The 23,748-nt window shown below is 44.1% G+C and overlaps 3 protein-coding genes and 1 pseudogene across 4 annotated transcripts; 3 read left to right on the forward strand and 1 right to left on the reverse strand.

The window, feature by feature from the left end:
- Positions 1 to 927: 927 nt before the first annotated feature.
- LOC136464931 (protein FAR1-RELATED SEQUENCE 9-like) lies at positions 928 to 1,676 on the forward strand. Its single transcript, XM_066463874.1, has 2 exons — positions 928 to 1,262; positions 1,334 to 1,676. The coding sequence occupies exons 1-2, from the start codon at positions 928 to 930 to the stop codon at positions 1,674 to 1,676; spliced, it is 678 nt and encodes a 225-aa protein (XP_066319971.1).
- A 3,761-nt stretch (positions 1,677 to 5,437) lies between these two features.
- LOC136466558 (transcription factor ILR3-like) lies at positions 5,438 to 8,295 on the forward strand. Of its 2 annotated transcripts, none has more exons than XM_066465000.1 (5): positions 5,438 to 5,814; positions 6,575 to 6,640; positions 7,052 to 7,132; positions 7,227 to 7,389; positions 7,764 to 8,295. In XM_066465000.1, exons 1-5 carry the CDS (start codon positions 5,723 to 5,725, stop codon positions 8,055 to 8,057), a joined length of 696 nt encoding a protein of 231 aa, XP_066321097.1. In that variant the 5' UTR covers positions 5,438 to 5,722; the 3' UTR covers positions 8,058 to 8,295. The 2 variants fall into 2 exon arrangements, with proteins under 2 accessions (XP_066321097.1, XP_066321098.1); XM_066465001.1 differs by having other exon boundaries at positions 5,439 to 5,814; positions 6,578 to 6,640.
- Positions 8,296 to 8,575: 280 nt separating this feature from the next.
- Positions 8,576 to 12,404, reverse strand: LOC136466559 (dehydrogenase/reductase SDR family member FEY-like). Its single transcript, XM_066465002.1, has 8 exons — positions 11,875 to 12,404; positions 10,930 to 11,050; positions 10,422 to 10,539; positions 10,167 to 10,303; positions 9,905 to 10,000; positions 9,655 to 9,747; positions 9,230 to 9,302; positions 8,576 to 9,135 (listed from the first exon to the last, which is right to left on the reverse strand). Exons 1-8 carry the CDS (start codon positions 12,210 to 12,212, stop codon positions 8,870 to 8,872), a joined length of 1,242 nt encoding a protein of 413 aa, XP_066321099.1. The 5' UTR covers positions 12,213 to 12,404; the 3' UTR covers positions 8,576 to 8,869.
- A 5,451-nt stretch (positions 12,405 to 17,855) lies between these two features.
- LOC136465096 (probable L-type lectin-domain containing receptor kinase S.5) lies at positions 17,856 to 19,885 on the forward strand (annotated as a pseudogene).
- The last annotated feature ends 3,863 nt before the right edge of the window (positions 19,886 to 23,748 follow it).

The raw sequence follows: 23,748 nt of genomic DNA on the forward strand, positions 1-23,748 counted from the left end.
TAGACTTCTCCATGTCAGTGAGGGTGGGTTTCAGATTGTTGGGTGCACGCTGAGGGATTTGCAAAACTATTACTGTGACCTCAGGAGCAAAATCAAGGATGCACATGCACAAATGTTTGTGGCACAACTTGAGCGAAAGAAGGAAGTAAATCCTGCCTTCTTTTATGACTTTATGGTGGATGAACATGGATGACTTGTTCGTGTGTTTTGGGCAGATGCCTTATACAGGAAAAACTATAGTGTTTTTGGTGATGTGGTTTCTGTAGATTCAACATACACCACTAACCAGTATAACATGATTTTTGTGCCATTTACTGGAGTCAATCATCACTTGCAAAGTGTTTTCCAAGGGGAAGCATTCTTGGCAAATGAAAAGATCGAGTCATATGAATGGTTGTTTAACACCTTTCTGAAGGCTATGCATGGAGTAGCACCTCATCTAATCATAACAGATGAAGATGCGAGCATGAAGGCTGCTATTACTCAGATTCTACCGGATACAACTCATAGACTTTGCATGTGGCATATTATGGAAAAGGTACCTAAGAAGGTCGGGCCCTCTATAAGAGAGAATGAACAGTTCTAGGATAGAGTACACACGTGTGTTTGGGGCTCCGAGACTTCAGATGATTTTGAGTCACAGTGGAATTCTATCATAACAGATTTTGCACTCATGGGAAATGATTGGTTTTCCACAAAGTTTGCCATGTGTCAATCATGGATTCCGGCATACTTTATGGCATACCTCTAGCAGGAATCCTTAGGACTACGTCACGATCGGAGAGTGCAAATTCTTTTTTTAATCGTTTCATTCATCGAAAATTGACCTTTGTTGAGTTTTGGCTGAGATCTGACACAGCTTTGGACTGCCAGCGCTAAGAGGAGTTAAAGGCCGACAATGCAAGTCTTCACACCACTCCTAAATTGATGACACTATGGGCCATGGAGAAGCAATGTAGTGTGATCTATACACATGAAGTTTTTAGAAAATTTCAGGAACAAATCATAGCTGCAAGAGATCATTGCATTATTCAAGGCATTACAGAGTGTGAAGATATAAAAATTGTCACCATCAGCAGTCCATCTGGAAAAGAGCGAGTGGTTCAGTTGAACAAGTCAGAAATGTTTGGTAGGTGCTCCTGTAAATTATATGAGTCCTATGGCATCCCGTGCCATCATATCATACACATGCTTAGAGCCGAGAAGCAAAATGAGGTACCATCGATTTATATTATGAAGAGATGGGAGAAAAGATGTAAAAGGTTTGTATTGTATGATTTTTTTTCTATGGCTGTTTTGTATAATAGTCTTGATCAGATATTCAATTTTACAGGGAACTATTCTTTGATGAAGAAGGTAACCTGCTAGATGAAAAGCCTGAAGATCCTATGGAGGTGGCAATGCGGAAAAAGATTTTAGATTCACGGAACCAGTTTGAAGATCTTATCCAGATGGCCAAGAACTCTGAACAAGGGATGGACTTTTTATTTTCTAGTTTATCCAACCTAGTAGAACCTCTCCAAAAGATCACGCCTGCTACGAGAGTTAATAAACAGGATGAGTATGAATCTTTCCTTGGTAGTAAAATTCCAAATCAAGTCGATATACATCCACCAAATGATATCAAGTCGAAAGGGAGATGCAAAAGAATTAAGAAGAGCAAGGAGATGAATTGAAGGATGCAAGCAAGGGTAAAAGTAGACAGACGTGTGGAAAATGTAAGCAAGTAGGGGATCACGATGCACGCACTTGCCCAAACAATGTTGTTGGCTGATATTTCAAGTTCGTGTAACCTTTTAATACCTTTTGGAATGCTGCTTGTAAACACTTATTGATCAGTGCATTTGTATAAGAACCTTTTCCAGTAGATGCGTTAGTTGTAGAAAAGATTGGATGCTAAAAATCTTTTCCAAATGCTTTCAGTGGAGTTAAAACAAATAATGAACTGAACCAACAGCAACATCTTCCCATGTGTGGAGAACAAAACATCAGAGATAAGATAGTTTGTGGCAAAGGCTTGTTCAATTGAACTTATTCCATCACAGATGGCTTATGCAACACCAGGCACAAGCAGTGTGTGAAGTACAGGTACATGACCAAAAGAATACTAATTTATACACATCTATTTTGTGATCTTCTTTATGCCTTTTGAAATAAAAAATAACACAAGACAACAAATTGCTCTTGTTACATGTTGACAAACTGTCATCGGTTCATCACTTCTTTAGCACTTGTCAGCCTCCTTGAACACTTTCAGGCATTTCTCAACCACATTGCTACTGAACTTCTGCATGGACAAGTGGATGTATGATCTTCGCCTTGTCAGCCTCCTTGAACACTTTCAGGCATTTCTCAACCACATTGCTACTGAACTTCTGCATGGACAAGTGACTACACACCTAACATTGAAAAAAGGGTAGACGGTGAATTCACAAGAATTCCAGTGCTTGCAAACTGCTCGAAAGCGAGGGACGTCGATTGGGCGGAGTCCATGGCATATCATGGAGAGCAGTTCTGGTAACAATTCTGACCAGGGACGCTGTTATTCTTCCCTTCATCATGGCTCGCCATATCCTTGTTGCCTGCTTCTTTCACAACGAGTTTAGCAAGCCTGCATGGTGGAACATAGAGTAAGTTATGACTCATTATAGGACATTAATCCTCAACTGATGCCACAGGCTAATTAAATTTCAGAATTGTAAGCAGAGGTTCTACATTATTAACACTACTCCGAGTAACAACGGAAGTAGAGAACAGAGGCTTTGTGAACTAAAACTACTCCATCAACAAGTTTTTGTACTAGATCGATATTATAAAAAAACAAGTTACGTAGGAGCAGCATCAATATTGTAACCGGCCAGCATCAATCAGTAAAGGAAAGAAAAAACTGGCCACAATCTTCATCTAAGTGACTACACACTGAGCATATTCACCTCTTTTCTTGGCAAATTTCATCTGACCAGGAGGCCGCCGAGGGTGGAGGCGGGTAGGAGGCGGGCGATGGCAGGGGCGACGGTGGGCGGCCAGAAAGTGGGCGGGGGCGACGGGAACCAGGCCGGTGAGGGCAGGGACGACGGGGACCTGGCGCCGGAATCGCTTGGCGGCGCTTGCTCGCGGAACGGCCTAGTCGCGGAAACAAACCGCCTGGCGGCGCTCGCTCGCGGAAAAGCGCCTGGCGCATGGGGCTGAGAGGGGCCAGGGTTTTTTTTGGAAAACTGGCTGGCAGGTGGGAGGGTTTAAGTGCAAAATAGTCCCACCTCTCACCCCATCCATTGGATTGGCATCCTGTGGATCTGATTCGTAGTTTCCAAGTTTGCACAGTTCCCTGGTTTGCACCTGATATGTTGCCATTTTTTTCTGTATCCATTTGGTCTTTTCCCCACGAAAGGCTTCTACTGTACGGTACAACAAGAACTTCAGAAGCTTAGTACAGTCAAGGAAAAATGTTTGAGGAAAAAACCACTAGTCTAGAAGATTAGACAATTATCTCTTCATTAGTCCTGAATTAGGCCCCTTTTTTAATTAATTCAGATAAAAAAGCAGTAACTTTTTTTTGATGAGTTGATGAGCCGCAATTAGGTGACGGGTAGTGGATCATGCATCTAGCTTAGTGATGAGTAATAATACCCAGCAATTGGCAGATTACCCGGCACATTTCCAGGTGTTTGCAACCCCTCGTTGCACTCTTGTAGTTGGATGATAAAAAGGAGGGGAATCCATCCATCCATGGAACATTGCTTTGTGTGTGTGGGGGGGGAGGGGTATAAAGCAGAGGCATGCAGAAGAAGGGAATCTGCAGGCAGCACTTGGACCGATTGCAATTTTCTTCAGGGTGAGTGGAGCTGGAGCAGCATGCTGCATCCATCTGTCTGTCTCTGTGTGTGTTGACAGGCATCAAGATCAAGTGGAGCTGCAAAAACATATATGGAATTTTGGACCGAAAGTCCAAAGCCAGGAAGTTGCCCTCCTTTTTATAGCCGAATAATCATAGCTCTACGCAGTGTTGGCCCCACTGCTGCTGCTGAACTGAGGATGGCATAGGATATGTAAGCTAAAGGTCTTTTTCTCGAACACGCGGGAGAACTGCGTATCTTGTAAGCTGAAGGTCTAAGAAGCACTTGTAGTGCAAACTAAAACCATAAATCACTCAAATTTGTTAAACTTTTTTATAAGGAAATTTGGTTAATGTTCACCAATGTTTTGTGCTTGTGCTCTTTGTGGGCCCGGAAAAAAATAATGGAATCTAGAGGAAAATTCAATGGAAATGTCTGATCAGTGTGAGAAATGTCAGCTCCTGCTTCCTCCCTGCTAGTCTCGGTCTCATCTAGTCGCAAGGCATTTGTTCTCTCTTGTAAAGGTTAAAAAAGGAGGGAGAGTAGAATAAAGGCATCAGGTGGTTTGCATGTCACGGTCACACCTGATTTGGCCCACTGCAAAACAACTGAAGATAGTGGGCTCCGGAAAACAGCCCAACCAAGTTGGTGAAGGGAATCCGATCCGTCAGGTAGGAGTAAGCCCACCACCAAATATATACTTCATCCACTACGGCCCATCACTGTCAAGTCCAGTGTTGACTCCACCTCCACGCCCACGCGCTCGCCGTTTGGTCGGGCACACGGAGGGGCCAGTCTTTGTGCATCCTCTATGCCTCTCATATCTGCGGTCCACCCTACCATCTTCACTCAAAATCCACGTTTCTCCCACACGAAGAGCATGGAGTCTTGCCTATGATATAAACTTCCTTATTCTCAATATTCACGATGTCTTATATCGTGTCTTATGTATTCTCTCCGTTTTAAATTATAAGACGTGTTAGCTTTTTTAAATACATTACTTTTACTATATATCCAAACACAGCGTATATGTAAGTGTATAGTAGAAACTATGTATATAGAAAAGCCAAAATATCTTATAATTTAGAACAAAATAAGTACAACATAAGACATAAAAGAGGTACATTTGCTAATACCCATATCAGTCTTTACCTTTCTTTCACATAATTTTGCGATGGGATAAGACACCAGATACCTGTTCAATACCGATAGGTCATCGCTGAAACAAACATGTCCTCAATACACGAATCACATTAAGGGGCTGTTTGGATTGGCTAGGACTAGTTACTATGTGGGCTACAATTAGCTCAAATTAACTAAGGTTAGCTAGTTAGTTGGCTAACAACTGGTTAATAGCTTGACTCAAAAGTACTCCATTTATTAGCCCTTCTATCTGGATATACCAAAGCTAATTTAGTTTATTTTAATTACCTAGCAATTAACTCTCGTATCCGAACAGACCTTAAATTACACACGGTGACGGCATATAATACACGAAGCACACAAAACGACGAGCAGGACCACATGGCGGCGAAACACAGACCATCCATCCATCTTGTTCTTCACATGGCCATCATATCCCTTTTCCCCCTCCATTCCAAACTCTTGCCAAGCCACCACCAACCAGCCCTCCACCAACTTCACCGCATCAAGGCCCCTCGCGTCTCCCGAAATTCCAAACGGGCCCCTCTCCCGCGCCTCCGCGAGGACCTTGTTAACAACTGGGGTCGCATCCAGGGTGCATTCTGCAAAAGCGCTCTCCCGGTCCCGGCTCGTTCTCGACCTCTCGTCTCGCTCTCGCCCGCCCGCCTGACCCCGCGGAACCCTAGCCTAGCCTAGCCTCGCCCCGACCGCGGAATCCCCCGGCCGCCGCGACCGCGACCGCGACGATGGACTGCGCCGTAGGCGGAGACCCCGTGGAGGACTTCCTCCTCGGCGGCGCCGGCGACGACGGGGATCTCGCCATATTCTGCGACGGAGGGTAAGGCGATGCCAACCGGAACAGCCCTTTCTCGTAGTGTATATGTAGATCGCGTTTCGGTTTATGGCGCGGTGCATGGATTTTATACTCCCGAGGTCGTTGTCGCTGCTGATTGCTATATTTTTTTTGGTTAAAAAATTGTGGGAGGTGGTAGACAAATTACTTGATTTGGCTGATGTATAACTTCTAAAAACTATGTGCTATTTGAAACAGCATGCGCATATTATCTTTTGTTTTTTTTTTTTCGAAAGGAAAGGAGGAAGGCTTATGCATCTGGCAGTTTTCAGTTTGCAATTCTGTTACCTAATCTACGTTCTCGGTTTATGGAGTTAGGGAAATTTCACTTTTCCCTGTTCCCGAGTAGATTGGATTTGATATGTGCATCTGAGGTTCAGAGCTTTGTAGCGCTAGTTGGTTCATAGGTGGCAACTGATACCTGTGAATGGTGGTATGCAACATTACTGGTTAACAAACACTTGTTATATACGACTACTGCTGCTGTTATCATGTACAAGTATCTCCAAGCAATTGAAGTTTGTGTGCTAGCTGGAATAGCCTTTTTTGCAGCTCATCATGCGTTATATAAGATATTGTAGTGATTTGCATTATCATGATCCTAGACGTTACCCTTGCTTCTTATGTTTGACTGAAATAAAAGCAGCGCGATGGTTTATCAGATACTTGAGCAGCTACTCTGCACGTGCATTTCCTCTCTGTGTATTTCCTGTTGACGTATTTGGTACTTACTTCGCAACTGTAGCAGACGTGGGATTGAGGATGTCGATGGAGACGCTTGTGGATTTGAGCAATCTAATTTGGGGAAAAGGTATTGCTTATTGTCTTTACTCTTTATTCTGATTGTGAAGTATGTGCATGTAGATGAACTCTGTTAGTCTGTCAAGTTCCTATCCATTATGTGTGTCTATTTGGGCATCTTGTCCTTCCTTTTCATGGGTTTCAAGCACCAAACAGGAAACCTTAGGCTTTAAAGGTTCTGAGATGCCAACAAGATTGTAATACATTTAGTGTGCAAATGCAATCCAATAATAGTGACTGTGTAGCATATTGCTGTGAATTATCTTCCATCAAATTTTAATTCCCATGTGATCTTTTGTGTTTCATTTTCTTATGCTTGCCAATGGAATCACTAACACTGAACATAGCATTCAACTTGTACTGTTGTACATGATATTTCCTTATGTTTTGCTCTATAATATAAATACTTCGGTCTCTGCAGGGGTAGAGATGAGCCATCTTCATCTGGTCCAAAATCCAAAGCTTGTCGTGAGAAAATGAGGAGGGATAAGCTGAATGACAGGTACTGCAAATATACTATACCTCTCAAACCATTGCTCAATATGGTGAATGCACTTGCACATATCTTAGTTCTCATATGTTATTTTGAATTGTAGGTTCCTGGAATTAAGTTCAGTTATGAATCCTGGTAAACAAGCAAAGTTGGATAAAGCAAACATCTTGAGTGATGCAGCCCGTATGGTGGCACAACTTAGAGGTGAGGCAGAAAAGCTTAAAGAATCAAATGAGAAGCTGCAGGAGAATATCAAGGACCTGAAGGTATCTTCCTCATACAGCCTATCCTTCTTAGAAATCTTTCTACTGGATTTCAGAATCTTTGATGCCCTCCACATGCTTCTCAATGTCTTCTAAGGTTTTGTTGTTTCTTGAAAATGCATGGTATTTTTGGTCTTCTGCTTCTGCACCAGGGTCCAAGCAGGGAAACCTAGTTGTACTGAACTCAGAATCATGCCCAATGTGTCTGCAGCCATTGCTTGGTCCAATTTAGTTTCTAGACTAGATTTGCCATTTTTAAATATGCAAGTTTAGAGATGGCCAGTGTGACCTCCCACCGTCCCACGCATCTGTAAGAAGCCTACTGTCTGACCAAATCTGTATGTTTTATTTAAGGAAATGCTCTATTATTGTTTCAGGAGGAGAAGAATGAGCTCCGTGAAGAGAAAGTGAGACTGAAGGTAGAAAAGGATAGGCTGGAGCAGCAAGTCAAAGCTATGAGTGTAGCTCCTACAGGATATGTTCCCCATCTCCCGCATCCAGCTTCATACCATCCTGCTGCTTTTACTCCATTTGTGCCGCCACAGCAAGCTCTAGCAAACAAAAGTGCTCCAATCCCTGCACCGTTCCCTGGGATGGCAATGTGGCAGTGGTTGCCTCCAACCATCGTCGACACAACTCAAGATCCAAAGCTCTGGCCGCCAAATGCTTAGGGGCAGCTATCTTGGAATGCTGGCGCATCGTGCCATTTCATGCATTGGGCGGAAAATCAGTGTGTCAGTTAGGTCCCTGGAGAGGAATCAAGTTCGCAACTCGCGTCATGTTTATGCTGTAACAGTTGTTTCCAGCAGTCGTTATCAACTTACTTTGTTCTATTGAAGGGTGATGCCTGTAATTAATATATGGATCTTAACCCTCTAGTTGGCAAATATCCTTTTGCTGCCTTGTGCCCTTGTCCCATTTGTGAGCGTGACCTGTGGAGGCCGATCCTGTTCTTGGTGTCCAATATTTCGCCTTAGCTTGTGAGCACATGCATAGCAGGAAATGAATTTGATGACTAAATCTTTTAAATCATCTCTATACCGCCAGCTTATGCACTTGCGGTGTTCCATGAATTTTGTCAGCAGTACTTAAGTCCGTCAACCAATGAAAATATGTTTGCACTTGGAGTGGGCACACCAGAAAAAAGCTTCGTAGAAGGAAAAAAGACCCAGGGTAGGTATCTCAAAATTCTGTCTCAAGTATATCATTGATATGTAATAATCAAATAGTAGGGGAGATTTGTTTCTACAACTCTTTTACAACATCAATTTGCACACACACACACACACACACACACACACACCAAAAAAAAAAAACGAGCAAAGATTGGTAGCTGTTAAATTCTTTTTCTTCCTTCCTCTGTGTTTCCCCCCGCAAATTCAGGATCAAAATGATATAACATAGGTGCTCTAACCAAAGGCTGGAACAAACCACCTCTAAACCGTTTACTAAAAAGTGGTATGTTTTGGATCTGTGCGATATCCTATTCTGCCTCCTGTTGTCCATAACGACACTGAACTGTTTCTCCGGCGATGAGCTTCTCCAGGGCATCTGGCCGAAGGCCAATCATCTCGAGCGTCTTCTCCCAGATCAGCTGTGAGGTTTCAAGATTGTGCGCTTCTTCAGATGCATTCATCGGATTACAGTCATAGTTAATGCAAGCACAAACTGGCCAGTCTTCCGACTTCAGCATCTCACAGTATTCTGGAACTTGGGGATCAGATGCTGCAAACAATGCACTCCTACAACCTGAATGGGATCCAAAACAGAATGTTTGTGTATATCAGAAGATGTGCAAGCTGTTGATTGACAGGAGGCGACAGCAGAAGTTCAGTAACTTCACCTTCTTGAGCATCAAATATGAAGTAGGGAACCAAATGATATGCAGCTACAACAATCTTAGGAAGGTCTCTTGCCTGCGTCATGTAATAAGTGTTGAGCTAACATTTATATATAGTGAATAAAGACAGAAAGAAGAATAGGTTGCTAAATTGTGGTCATCAGGATGAGTGATAAATATTACTTTGTTAGGGAGTGGTAGAACTTACGATACATGTGAATCAATCATCTAACAATATATGCACCTTTTAATTTGAGCTTTCTTTTCTATCATTGCATTCAACTAATCATAAGTGATGACTATCCAAACCTCTATGTTTCTCAAAATGTGAATGTTAGGTAGGCATACATGTTATGTTATATATAATAATCCACCTCTTGAAACAGCACAAATGATCGTGCCACAAATGAAATGGAAATGGAACTCACAACATTCGTGTCGACAATTCCAGGAGAAGCGCAAACTACACTGATCCCAGCTTCTGCAGGAATTTTCTTATGAAGCATGCTACTGAATTTTACCTGAGAGTGAAACAAGAAGAATTCAGATCTACTAGATTAAAGGTACACACTTCTATTCTGATGGACAGAAAAATAAGCAGTTCATTCAAAGGTACAAAAAGGGAACTAGCATTTTAAAGGGAGCAACTTTTGTCAGCAGTCTTTAACAAAAAGTTACCTGTGCCAACTTGCTATTTGAATATCCCAACCAACTTTTATATTTATGTTTTATCAAGTTCATATCTTCAGCATCAACAAAACCTATAGTGTGCATCTGCAATTGGAAACACACACAGGTCAGATAATGGTAATGTAGCCACAAAAGAATTGTAGAGTTGCAACTTCATTGATTCTAAATTTAAATTAGAATTCAAAGTATTTGCATTCATGGTACAAAACTGTGCCTCCAATACCACTAATGGTGGGACAAGAAAACTCACAATCGAATTAATGTTAACAATTCTGCTGGGAGAACCTCGGAGAAGGGAAGGTATAAGCAGCATCGCCAGTAACGCAGGTGCAAGATGGTTCACTTGCATGTGTTCTTCATGTCCATCCTTTGAAAAACGCTGGGGTTCTACATAGAATGGAAAAGGTTGATATCTCTGCTACAATTTAAAATACATGCTTAATTGAAACCTGAGATTTAGTATGTCAAAACCCAAATGATTGTGTCAATAAATAATCTTGCAGACCTCCTATAGCGAAGATGCCAGCATTATTGATCAACACGTGTAGGGGTGCCATACGAGCATTCCAAGCATCAGCAAATTTTACAACTGAGTCGAGGGAGAGCAGGTCAAGTTCCATCACCTTAAAGAGCAAGGTGTAAATAATGTAAAATAGCAGACAACTAAACCAAATTTATGATTCTGAAGTTATGACTTGTAAGTTGTAACTGGGCCTTTCATCTCTACCAATCATGATATGTGTCTCTGGTGACTGATTATAGGTGGCAAGTGTGGTGAACATACACATAGGTAATATATGTAGTAAGTTAAGTACATAAATATTGCTTAATATTCATAAGAAAGTCATTCTAAACAAATAGCAGAAGCTCATACTTATGTTTAATTGCATCAGATCGGAAAAGAACAGTAATATGTCTGCAGACAACAACCAGGTCACGCCATACAAAATTTCATCAAGTCAAACAGCCTCATTCATCATCCAGGACCTCACAGCAAGTATCTTCAGAATTACCTCGGCCTTTAGTGGTCTTCCTGTTTCTGAATTTTCATTCTGCCACTTGTGAATCAACTCTTGCGCCACCTTGGGTCTCCTAACAGCCATCACAACATGTGCCCCAGCAAGAGCGAGTTGCCTGTTTTGTACATTAAGGTAAAAGGATCCAGTTAGTACCACCAATTCCAATTTGAGAACAAGATGCAAGCTTCTTATTTGGAGCCTGCTTGCTGATTTGTAATTTTGTACCATGTTTCGTGCAAGCATGAATTCCAATAAAAATATCCCCAGAGGTTGAAGTAAAATGGAAGACAACAAGAAGGCCTTTTACTTTTATTTTACATACACTGATGATGACACGAAGACTTAGGTGCTCCGATATAAAATGGAGCAATTAGGCATGTTTATTTTGTAGAGCAGTTTGGCATGTTTTTTTTTTTAATAGTGATGGGGTACACAAAATCAAGCTTTCAGATCAGCAGCGCAGGGCATGTTAAGGTGCTACTCGGGGGGATGAAGATTTGAGTGTCCAGCAGTCAGTTGGTGAAGCATTCGCTTTATCATAAAAGATTAACAACACCAAATACTTAAACCATACTAGTTCACAAAACAACCAAATACATGATTGGTTAAGTAGTAGTTCCATATACATGAATGAACAAGATAACAACCTTTTGCACTCTCTTTCTCTACAAACTACAAGGGAGAAAACTGAAAACTCTGGTTAACCAAACAGCACACAAAAGTCAGCAACACTAATCACAGTGCCCAGACACTAAACCGATCTGCTCGGGATTAAATTATCATCAACCGTTCGAATCAAATACAGGAAAAAGCTGCAACTAACTACTAACTATCGTGGAGCAGGCGAATCGCAACGGCCGGCTAAAAGATCCATCCATGACATGTTGTGGTGTGGGCAGAAGAAAACAAGGGGAGGAAGGAGGGGGGGAAAGCAGGCACCTTGCGATCTCGAGCCCGATGCCGCTGGTGGCGCCGGTGACGACGATGGAGACGCCGTCGAGCGGGGGCAGCTCGAGCGGGTTGGCGAGGTGGCTGGCGGCGATGCGCTGGAAGAGGAACTCCCCCACGACTGCCATCCAGCCGCGGCCCCACTCCAGCCACCCCAGCGCGTCCCGTTTCTCCCTCCGCGGCTCCGCCCCCTCGCCCCCGGCGCCGCCGGACGAAGAAGTGCCGGCCTTGCCGTTGCCATCGGCGGAATCGAATCTTTGAGAGGAGGCGACGACGCCCTCGTCCCCGTCATCCGACGGCACGCGGCGGTGGCGCAGTTCGCCGGCCATGTGAGACAGTGGGAGGGAGGAGGGAATCGAATCTTTGAGAGGCGTGGCGGGTTGTGGACTGGACGGCAGGAGGACTGGTGGTTACTGCTCAGTGCAGCGGCCAGCGGGGCGGCGGGGTTTGGGTCGAGATGAGAGAGATGGCGATCTGCGCTGCGTGGGGATGCGACAGGTCTCTCCAGCTGTGCCTTTGTGTCGGACCTTCGTCGTGTCGTCCATGGAGGATCCATAAATAAAATTCTTTTATATGATCTGGCATTTGTTTCTCCCCTCCGTGATTTTACCGATAACCACGAATGAAATCATATATTGTATATTACCAAAAAAAAAAGCCATGACATTTGGTTCAACGGTTAGCAAGGACGGCGTCAGTGCTCCTGCCGCCTGATAGTACATGATATGTTCCGAGCCTCCAACTAACCATTTAATGCATAGTGATACTCCCTTCGTTCCTCCTGAGAAACTAAATATATAAAAGGAATAATAATATTTATGGTATAAAATTAATATCATTAGCTAGATCGCTGAATTTATATTTTATAATAAATTTATTTGAAAATACAAGTGTTGCATGTATTTTTTATAAATCTATTGAAACTTACATCGCGAACAAAATGACAGTTATTTAACAACGACGGGAGCAGGAGGTCCCATAATTCCAAGGTTCCAACAATCCAACTAAAGCATATAATTTTTTCTGTGAGACTGTGACCGTAATAGGGATGTCAACGGGTTAGGTTCCCATCCCAGTCCTCCCTCGCGGATGGGTTTTCCTCGTGCTCCTCTTCGCGAATGTAATTGGAGATCATTTTTCCCATCCCCGTGGAGAAGGTGATTCCTACAGGAATTTCCCGTCTTTGCAAATCAACAAGACCATCAACTCATCATTATCAGAAGACATCAGATTACCAATAAATCTACATATATATTGTACACTACTTATACTGAAACATGTCATTTATAAAATATAATATACCAACCATACTGCGTAGAGCGCTTCGTGGGATATAGATACGGGAAGAACAAAGTCGGAGGACATACAGCCTCTTCGTTTTGTTGTGGCTTATCGTAAACGATCGTAAATTTTCAGCCGGAATAGTATTTTTCTCTCATATAAACCAGTCAGTAGTATCTTTTTACGAACCAGCAACGATATGAACCAGCCAACTGAACAGGCTGATAGTTCACCATACTCAACCTTCTTTCCATTTCAATTCCCATATGAATTAAACCGGCTCCGTTCATGTTCTGAAATTCCCCACGTTGCCATCTCTAGACTGTATGCTGAAGTGAAATCCATCGACGAGGGCAACTAAAATTTGAGCTGAACCGTATGCTGAAAATCCAGTTGCTGCCTTGCTGGAACTCCAGCAGAATAACGAAGCAAGAACATGTGGATTTGTGAAAGGAAAAGGCGAGACAAAAAAAATTACTTAGAAGAATTAGAACCCGACGTTAGTCTTTGATACTGCAATCGCAGGGGAAACTTCGTTTCAAAAAAAAATCGCAGGGGAAACAAAAGGCGAAAAAAGAAAAAAATATATAATTTGGCTACGACATGCAAAATTATTGATACAAAGAACCCCTGCCAAACTTAGATACCCTCGTTGCTACGACATGCAAAATTAAGATCGCCATGCAAGTTAGTTTTAAAAGGTCGCCATATGCAAAAGACTCCTAGATGACATTTGCGATGGTGCCGCAGCATGGTTTTTCAAAAAAAAAAAAAAAAAAGGTGCCGCAGCATGAATGAATGCATGCTCTCTCTCCTCTTTCTCTCTTTGATTGAGGGTCTTGTCTTCTCCTGTGCGGTGCACGCACTAGCGTATGAGGACAGCACGTGTCGTATATTACTACAGTTCACAAGGTGGGCACGGGCAGAGCAAGTCTCCCAGCGCACAAACTCGGTCAGGCCCCGTTTAGATCCAAAAATTTTTGGATTTTGGCTCACTGTAGCATTTCGTTTGTATTTGGTAATTAGTGTCTAATTATGGACTAATTATATTCAAAAGTTTCGTCTCGCGATTTCTCGACCAATTGTGTAATTAGTTTTTTTTTCGTCTACATTTAGTACTCCATGCATGTGCCGCAAGATTCGATGTGACGGGTACTGCGTAAAATTTTTTGGATTCTAAACATGCCCTCAGTTCCCATGGACGCCTGATGCAAATCGTCTACTTTTTGACAATACTAGTTGATCCTTCAGTTGTTTGTGAAAAAAATCTAGATGCTTATTTGACTTATTAGTACTGGTCTTTGTTGCTGCAGAATTTTACTATTTTTCACCTTTCTTGCGGTCTGAAATTGATTTAGTCCTTCTAATCTATTCTCCAAAAGAGCTTGTAAAACCAAATATATGTGAATGATGATATCAGAAGTTCAGAACTTAGTAAATGGCTATTTTCATATTAGTTGACTATCGTAAATTTGATTTTAGTCATACATGAAAAGGCATGGTTATTCTTGTAAAGTATAGTAATTTACTATAATGCATATACATATTATAGTGAAAGTTCATGCTGCAATTTACTATAATGAATATACAGATTATAGTAAAAGCATGGTCTCAAGCTATTTGAATATTGTAACTGTATATCATGGTAAATTGGCCATGTCTTTATAGTGATCGATTGACGCCACATTATGGTAATTCCCCTTCTCACTTACCGTGTTCAAGGCCAGCTTAATTTATCCATGAGTATTAAACCATATTCTTCATCTGCTAATTCCCAATTTTTGTTGGTAAGTAATTATTTTCTCAGCTTGATTTTTTCTATTACTTACCCTTCACGACACTATCATTCTCTTGGATGATGGAGCTATGGCGAGCGAGGTACTGATGGTGTTGGACAAAACTTTTTGCTTGTGCTGCGAGCACCTGAAAAAGACTGGTTGTGTTGCAGTGCCAAATGGAATGTGCAAGTGAAGCAAATATCATTTTTCAATATTGTGTTCGTGCCATATTATTGGTTGAATCACTTGCATGGATGGCATATATGTAGGATTTAGTATTGCCATGATATATTGCAGCTACCAAAATGATACTGTCAATTGTAACCGAGCCAATTTGGCAAAGTGAAATTGTCTCAAATATGATACCTTCTCAGCCTGATTACATTTTGAGACAATTTAAATATATATCATAACTATCTTATGATAATTCCGCCTCGAGTTGTAGTAACTAGTTATTCGAAATTGATTGACATCAAATTGTGGTAACTTCCTATTTAATTATGGTCATACGATATTTGAAATGTCGTAACTTAGTATGACATTATAGCAACTTACTCAAAAGTACAAGTCATCTTGAACCAATTGAAATATTATAACTATTTTATGATAAATCTAGTAATATATTATGTAAAAGTCTAGTACAGATTACTGCAAAAATCTAGTAATCATTACTGTAACTAGTAAGGGTAGAAAAACATAGATTCTAGTAAACAATTTGCAAGTATAGTAAATAGATTATCGTAACTAATAAAACGAGGCAGCATAGATTCTAGTAAACAATGTACCTCCTGGACGAATCCACTTTCCACGTGCTTTAATAAAAAGTAATTTGGAGGAAGAATTACCATAAACGAGGAAGCTTGCCATATCCGTGCAAACGGTGCATCCTCGAAACATGCATGCGTTGACTTGTGAATTCAGTAAGGAGCGACCGTGAAAACATGCATGGCAGGCTTTGAAACCGTCCATTGTTGTGCATAGGCTTTGAATGGCCAACTGCACACCAATCACTATTGTCATACTTATAGATATTGCCAAAATTTGGTCAAGCATGGTGTTCGGAATTCGGATTGCTTCTCCAGCTTTGACAGACCCAAGCAGGAAATGACTGGTCCAATCCAACACTTTCAATCGATGCCAGAAACAAGGTCCTATGTCGACGAACAATATTACGACTCACAGATCATAACAGGGTGTGCAGTGCTAGGCAGCCTGGTGTTTTGGAGCGGTCGGGTTGCGTTTTCTTTTCGGGGGCGACCGGATCGCTTTACGAAGCCAGAGTATTGCTAGACTGTCTGTCTGCTGATGCTTACTTAGCCGAGCAGCATTCTATGCATGCTAATTTCCAGAAACAGAACAATGGTGCTTACTGCAGTGTACACAGGCAGCAAAAAAAGAATTCAAGCCGCTTGCACTATACGGAAGCACGGTGCCAAATAATAGAGATGAGACGGAATATGTACTCCCTCCGTCCCAAATACTAATATTCATTCACACTTCCTGAGAAATCTTATAGTGCCAAGTCAAAATGAAGCCGTGATAAAAAAAAAATGTGGCATAAAAATTGATATTTGTTTTTTGAAGGAGCCAAATATGGCTAGTGCCAAAATATGGAGTAGCAAAAAACGTTGCCTGCTACCAGTAGAGCATCACCAATAGTGCCCCATATTTTCCTCCTAAAAACTCCATGCTCGTCAACTCCTAAAAGGGTATTGCGAGAAAAAAAAGAAAGCTATCTCCAAAAGTACCCCATATTTAACTTCAAAAAATCAAATTTTAGTCCCACAATAAATTTTTTTTGGCGGCTTCTTTTTTTTTTGGGTGACCTCTTCCGCCGCACCGGAAAACCCTTTGCACCGCCCCCGATTTGCACGTATAGTGCCAGCCTTTGGCTTGATATTGGCTGTAGATGTGTTTATGTCTTGACGATCAATTGTGAACTACGGTGTGCGAACTACGGTAGCTAGCTAGCTAGCTCGGGGCCAAGCCGGCAACTATGGTGGCGGCGGCCATCGAGAACGAGAGCGGCATGATCCTGGCAAAGCAACAAGCCAAACAAATCCGGTGCGTACATACACAGCGCTGCTGGCCGAAAGGGCGCGCGCGCGATCGAGTGCATGCATGCCATGAATCCGGCGGCGCGCCGAACAAGATGTTGACGCCGCCGCCGTCGTGGCAGCAGGCCCAGCGTGAGGGACACGCCGCCACCGAAGCCCCCGCCGGCGTGGTGCCCGCCGCCACCGTACGCGTCGAAGTCGAGGTGGTCCATGATGCCAAAGTTCTTGAGCGGCGCGCGCGGCGGCGCCAGCACGCGATCTGCCGCTGGCGCCGATGTTGATGACCGAGGCGAGTGAGCCCGCGTCGTGCAGGAGCTGCGCCCGCGTCTACGGAACCTGGGCTATGGCGCGAAGGAGACGACGCGCGGGAAGGAGTCGTGGTTGAGCGCGGGAAGAAGGAGGCGGCACGGGGAAGGGCCGATACGCACAATTTCTCTCCACGTATTTTTGCGCACGGAGGAGACCGGTTTGCTAAGTGCGGAAAGATGGGAAAGGGATACGGAGAACTCTTGGAGATGAGTTTTTCTCCTCCCCCCCCCCCCCCCCCACCCCACCCAAAAAAAACATGGATAGCGAAGGGACATGGAGCACTCTTGAAGATGCTCCCAAAATGCTTGCGTGCAAGGAGTTTGAAACTTTTAGATAATGCTTCAAATGCTTTTATTTATTTAAGAGGTATATGCATCGTAGGCCCTTGAACTTGTCTCGTGGTGCCACTTAGGTCCACAAACTCTCTAATCATACTTCTGGCACCCTAATATTGTTTAAGTATGCCACTTAGGTCCATAACTCATCGGATCAAGGTTTTTGCCGATGTGGCAGGGACAGAGCGCACGTGAGCCGCGCGTGAGTGGTCATGGTGCCTGCTGCATGCGGCGGCGGACGTGGACATGGACGTGGACGTGGTCGCTCTGCTATGTCACCTCTACTAGGCTGCCTCCTCGTCTTCTCGCTGTTCTGCCTCTGCGCCGTCATCTACCGCGCTCAGGAGCCAGGGCACGGGCAGCTGCAGCCGCTGCCGGCGCTGGAGGTGGAGACCTACAACTACACGTCGTTCCAGGAGGGCAACTCGCGGGAGCAAAAGAGCTGGCGTTCAGCAGGGAGGCCCGCATCTACCAGGGCGCGATCCAGGTCTCCCCGGACACCAGCAACGTTGACATCTACCAGGACATCATGGTCAACAAGTCCGGCTCCGTGCTCCTCCATCGCGGCTTCACCATGTGGCGCCGCGTCGACAATGGCAGTGGCAGTGCCACGGCCCCACGCGTCCAGGTCGTGTCGTTCAACAACACCTTCTCCATCAACATGTTCCACCTCTCGGACTCGTCGCCGCGGCCCGGCGAGGGGCTCACCTTCATCGTCGCGCCGTCCCGCGACGAGCCTCCCCCCGGCAGCTACGGCGGCTACCTCGGCCTCACCAACGCCACGCTCGAGGCCAACCCAACCCTGGTGAGGAACCGCTTGTGGCCGTCGAGTTCGACACCATGAAGTAGGACTACGATCCCAGTGACAACCACGTCGGCCTCAACGTCGGCTCTGTCGTGTCTGTCAAGACGGCGAACCTGACGACGTTCCGCATCGCCACGAATAGCAGCAACCCCACCAACTACACGACATGGGTCGAGTATGACGGCGCGACACGTGTCCGTGTACATGGGCGTCCGGGGCGAGCCGAAGCCGGCGTCCCCGGTGCTGGACTCGCCGCTGGACCTCAGCGAGCACGTCCCGGAGAAGGCGTACATCGGCTTCACCGCGTCCACCGGCACCGACTTCGAGCTCAACTGCATCCTCGACTGGACGCTGTCGATCAAGGTCATCCCGGAGAAGAAGAGCACGACGTGGGTCGTCATCGTCACCGTCGTCGTGCCGGTGATTGTCGTCGTGGTCGGCGTCGCCGCCTTCTTCCTCGCCAGGAAGCTGCGCGCGAGGTGGTCCATGGAGAGGAGGCAGGAGCGGCTAGAGGAGCAGTCCAGCAACCTCCTCGGGATGCCCAGGGGGTTCGCGTACGATAGAGTAGGTTATAGTTGTTAGAGTGAACGTGCAGTGATGTCCACTGGACGATGAGATGCGTCTTGTTCTTTTTCCAATCTGATCTGGTGAGCACTGCATCGCTTGCATTTCTGTCAGGTTGGTGCTACAAGAAAGGGCAACTGCTGCTAGTGTATGAGTACATGCCCAACGGCAACCTGGACCAGCACTTGTTCGCGCGCGGCGTCCACGAGCAGCGGTGGCCCGTGCTGAGCTGGGTGAGGCGGTACGCCATCGTGGGCGACGTCGCGGCGGGGCTTCACTACGTGCACCACGAGTACACCCGCATGGTGCTGCACCGCGACGTCAAGGCCAACAACGTGCTGCTGGACGCGTCCTTCCGCGCGCAGCTGGGCGACTTCAGCCTGGCGCAAGTGCTCGACGACGACCGCGAGGCCTTCACCGACCTGCACGTCGCCGGCACGTGCGGCTTCATCGCGCCCGAGTACTCCGTCGGCCACAAGGCGTCGCGGGAGACGGACGTGTTCGCATTCGGTGCGCTCGTGCTGGAGGTGGTCACAGGGCAGCTTACGCTCCGCGCCGGCGACCCTCGGTGCCCGCTGCTATCGGACGTGTTCACATTCGGTGCTGCTCGGCGCCGTGGACCAGAGCCTCGGTGCCGATGAGTTTGACCACGATGAGGCCAGACGTCTGCTGCTGCTCGTGCTGGCGTGTAGCAGTCCCAACCCGGGTGACCGGCCCACCATGCCGCAGGTGCTGCAGGTCCTAACCAAGGCCACGTCGCCGTCCGAGGTGCCACTGTTCAAGCCCCGGTTCGTGTGACCACCCAAACCAGGCTCACGCGCGGCTCACGTGCGCTCTGTCCTCGCCACGTTGGCAAAAACCTTGATCCGATGAGTTATGGACCTAAGTGGCATACTTAAACAACATTAGGGTGCCAGAAGTACGATTAGAGAGTTTGTGGACCTAAGTGGCACCATGAGACAAGTTCAAAGGCCTACGATGCATATACTTCTTTATTTAACCATATATCCGATTTGTAATATGTTTTTACTATAATATTTTTTTTATGATTTTATCTAAAAACAAGATCCCACATGACTGTATTTCTTTTGAAGAAAAAAACAATGGCATATGGACCCTACATGTCATGCTTACAATATTACCAAAATTTAGTCGAGCAATAAGCATGGTGTTTAGGTTGTTTCTCCACGCTTTTTAGGAATATTTTTTTTGATAGAAGCTTTTTAGGAATACCTTGTAGCTGGCTACAAAATAATTTATTCTGTAGTCACTTTGAGTTACGATAATTACTATGTTAATTTACGAGATTATAGTAACTCCTTGCTAAGTGGTTTACTATAACGTTATGGTAAATATCCCCATGTGTTATAGTAACCCAACTATCATAAATATGTATTAACATTATCGTAGTATATAAAATTATCGTAAATAGAGGTGGCTACAGAATAACTTATTTTATAGCTGACCACTGAATATAAAAGTTGATCCCAATTTGGATTTTGTAGGCGATCTGAGATTTTCTGCATGTGGGCGTAGGGGCGGCGGGGGCGAGTAGAGTGATTAAGGCTTTGTTTAGTTCCTCTCCTAAAGTTTACTCACTATTACATCGAATATTTGATACATGCATAGAGTATTAAATATAGACTAAAAAATAACTAATTGCACAGTTTACGACTAATTTGCGAGACGAATCTTTTAAGCCTAATTTGTCCATGATTTGACAATATGGTGCTACAGTGCACATATGCTAATGACGGATTAATTAGGCTTAATAAATTCGTCTCGCGGATTACTGACGGATTCTGTAATTTGTTTTTTATTAGTATCCGAACACACCATACGACACCCCCATGTGACACCCCCAAACTTTACACCTTGAATTTAAACAAACCCTAATCGCTACAGTACATGGCATATAAACGACGGCCGGAAAGATCATAAGTACCTGGCAAACAAACGGTTATCTGTTTTTCTGTTTTTCTTGTCGGATTGAGAAAGATTGTTTGTTCAAGTAGAATAACAACAGTTGTCCATACTACTGGTATGAGGAACCCTATCTGGAATACTTGCGTTGCAATCACCCTAAGCTGCTAAATCCGGGTCCTACAAAAGAAGAGAAATCAGTTGCAGAAACCATTGCAGAAGAGGTCAATGGCGACCTGAAACTCCAGATGTGTCAGTTGAAGCTCCAGGTGTCTGAGATGAAGGGCCAACTTGGTGAAGTGATGTTGAAGCTCATGGAAGCCAAGGAAGAAATCAAAGAAGACATTGCTAAGGGAAAATCTCGAGCAGTGTTTACTTGTCACATTAGTTAGGTGTAGGTTAGTTGTCAGTTTAGTTGGCAGTGTGTTAAACTGAATGTATTTCGGTTGACCTTGAATGTAGTTGGCTATTATCTGAACCGAAGCACTTGTGTTTGCCATGCTTTTGTTTAGTTTGTTTATGAATCTGCCTCAAATCCATCAATTTCAATACCCAGATAGTTTGAAATCTTTTCACTTTGCTAAGGGCTTCAAAGCATCTGAAGTTTGTGAGCTCTAGTATGGATCGAGCATATGAATAAAATTTTGACCACCTGAGAAGTGACTCGGTGAGGGAAATGAGCTGCAAGTTCTGAGTTATGAAAACCACTACAGGCTGCAACAGATGATGGCCTTGTACCTCCTATGTGCACGGCGACCACAAATTCAGTGCTCGTGCATGCAGAACAGAAAGCAAAACATGCAGTCCTATCTAATTACAAGCGCAATACTAACTAACAGAAACATGGCAACATGTCAAGCAGAGATAAAATATTAGTTCCTAGAACATGCATTTATCTGACCTGAATATTTTCATCTTCACATCCATTACAGATGCAACATTCCAGAAGTAAACATGGCAACATTCGACCATTACAGATGCATAGTTCTGAAACATCCTACTTAACATCCATACAGAGGACACCATTCCAGGTGCATAGTTCCCAAACTCATCTATGAGCAGCCAATCCTACTTAAGAGTAACAAAAGCACACATCAGGTGTCTTAGACCAGCAAAAACACATAAAACACATCTTCTACTCCACGCTGAGCCAACTCTTGAGGCTTCTCACCACTCTTGCTTCAGGAGCACTTGTAGCCTTCTTTAGCTTCTTCTTTACAGGAGTCTTCTTCTTCTTTGATTCCTGCTTGTTTGCACTTGTCTTCTGCTTCTTCTTTTTTGGTGTCTTGCTCGACCCTTCATCTTCTTCTCTCACCCTGTAACAGATGCCTATCAGTTAAACATTCCTTGCCTATGTATATTCACAAGCAAATCAGGACTAAGAGATGTACCTTTTAAGTGTTGCCTCTGTAGATGCCTCATCAACACCATCATCATCTTCTATTGGTTTAGCAAATTTGTAGGTCTTCTCAAAGTGCCCAAAGCCTTTACACCTTCTGCATTTCACTTTCTTTCTATTTGCCCTTTGTTCCATACTCTGATCCTGACCACTCTAGGTCTGCTTGCTGCTCTCCTCTGTCGAGGTGGGTACAGTATGTATCCTAGTTCCACCTTAGGCCAGTCAGCCCTATCAGGCATGGGTGGAACGCTGTCTGCATATGCTACTCTGAACCTGTCAATAGAGTAGTATTCTTGCACAAAATCCTTTATTTGCAAGCCTTTGTTGGACAAGATCCAAGCCAGTGCATGCCTACAAGGTTTTCCTATGATCTGCCATACCCTGCAGCTGCACTTATGGTTGACAAGGTCCACAATGTGCCTTTTGGTGTTGTTCCATTCATCAATCAGGGTTACCTCAGCAAAATCATCATCACTTACTGCAACTTTGACTATCTTCAAGTGCTTGCTAATTAGGTTCAGCTCCTTTATAACACTTGGCAAAATGCCTTCAGTCATTTCCCTACCAACCTTTCTCCTAAGAAACCTCTTCTCCATCACCATCTCCCTGAGCCCATCAACTAACTCATGTATGAGCAGCCCTTTCATGTCCTTCACCTGACTGTTGAAGCTCTCTGATACATTGTTTGTTAGGTAGTCACATTTACTGTCCTCTGAGCAGCAGCATATTCATTGGCATCATTAGTAGGCACAGATGAATCAGCAGTAGCATTCATAGATGGCTGTGCAGGTGCAATTGAAATGTACATATGCTCGTCATTGACACCAACATGCTCTTCTTCATTATCAATGATGTCAGGCACTTCATCAACAACACCTTTGGATTGTTTAGGCTCTGTAGTAGTGGGCTGCATTGATGAATTAGGCTGCATTGATGGATCAGCCTATGGTTCTGGATGATTACGTTGTTGTGGTTCCGGCTGCATTGGTGGATCAAGCTGCGGTTCTGGACCAGTGGGATGTGGTAGGTGTGGATCTAAGTCAGGTAGAACAACACACAAGGGTTCTAAATCATCAAACTCATGTTGTTCCAACACAATTTTTTTCACCAAAACTAAGATGACTTGGCAATGCATATCTGACTTATACATTTCAAACAAGTTTTGGAACTGCACTTCATTCACAATCATTACATCCTCACCCACGGTCTTGTCAAAAAACCAAACTGTGGCCTTCTGATTAAAGCTCCAACTGACCTCATTAGATAGGCTAGAAAGCAGCAAATCAAATGTAATCGTGCCTACCTCCACAGCCCATTTAACAACCTTTCTCTTACAGTACGATTTTTTCCCATCACTGTCTTTCGTCATAAAGGCTTCAACTTTGATCTCTAACAAAAACATAGAAATCCTAGC

The sequence above is a fragment of the Miscanthus floridulus genome, chromosome 7 (assembly GCF_019320115.1).
Source record: "Miscanthus floridulus cultivar M001 chromosome 7, ASM1932011v1, whole genome shotgun sequence".
Lineage (NCBI taxonomy): Eukaryota > Viridiplantae > Streptophyta > Magnoliopsida > Poales > Poaceae > Miscanthus > Miscanthus floridulus.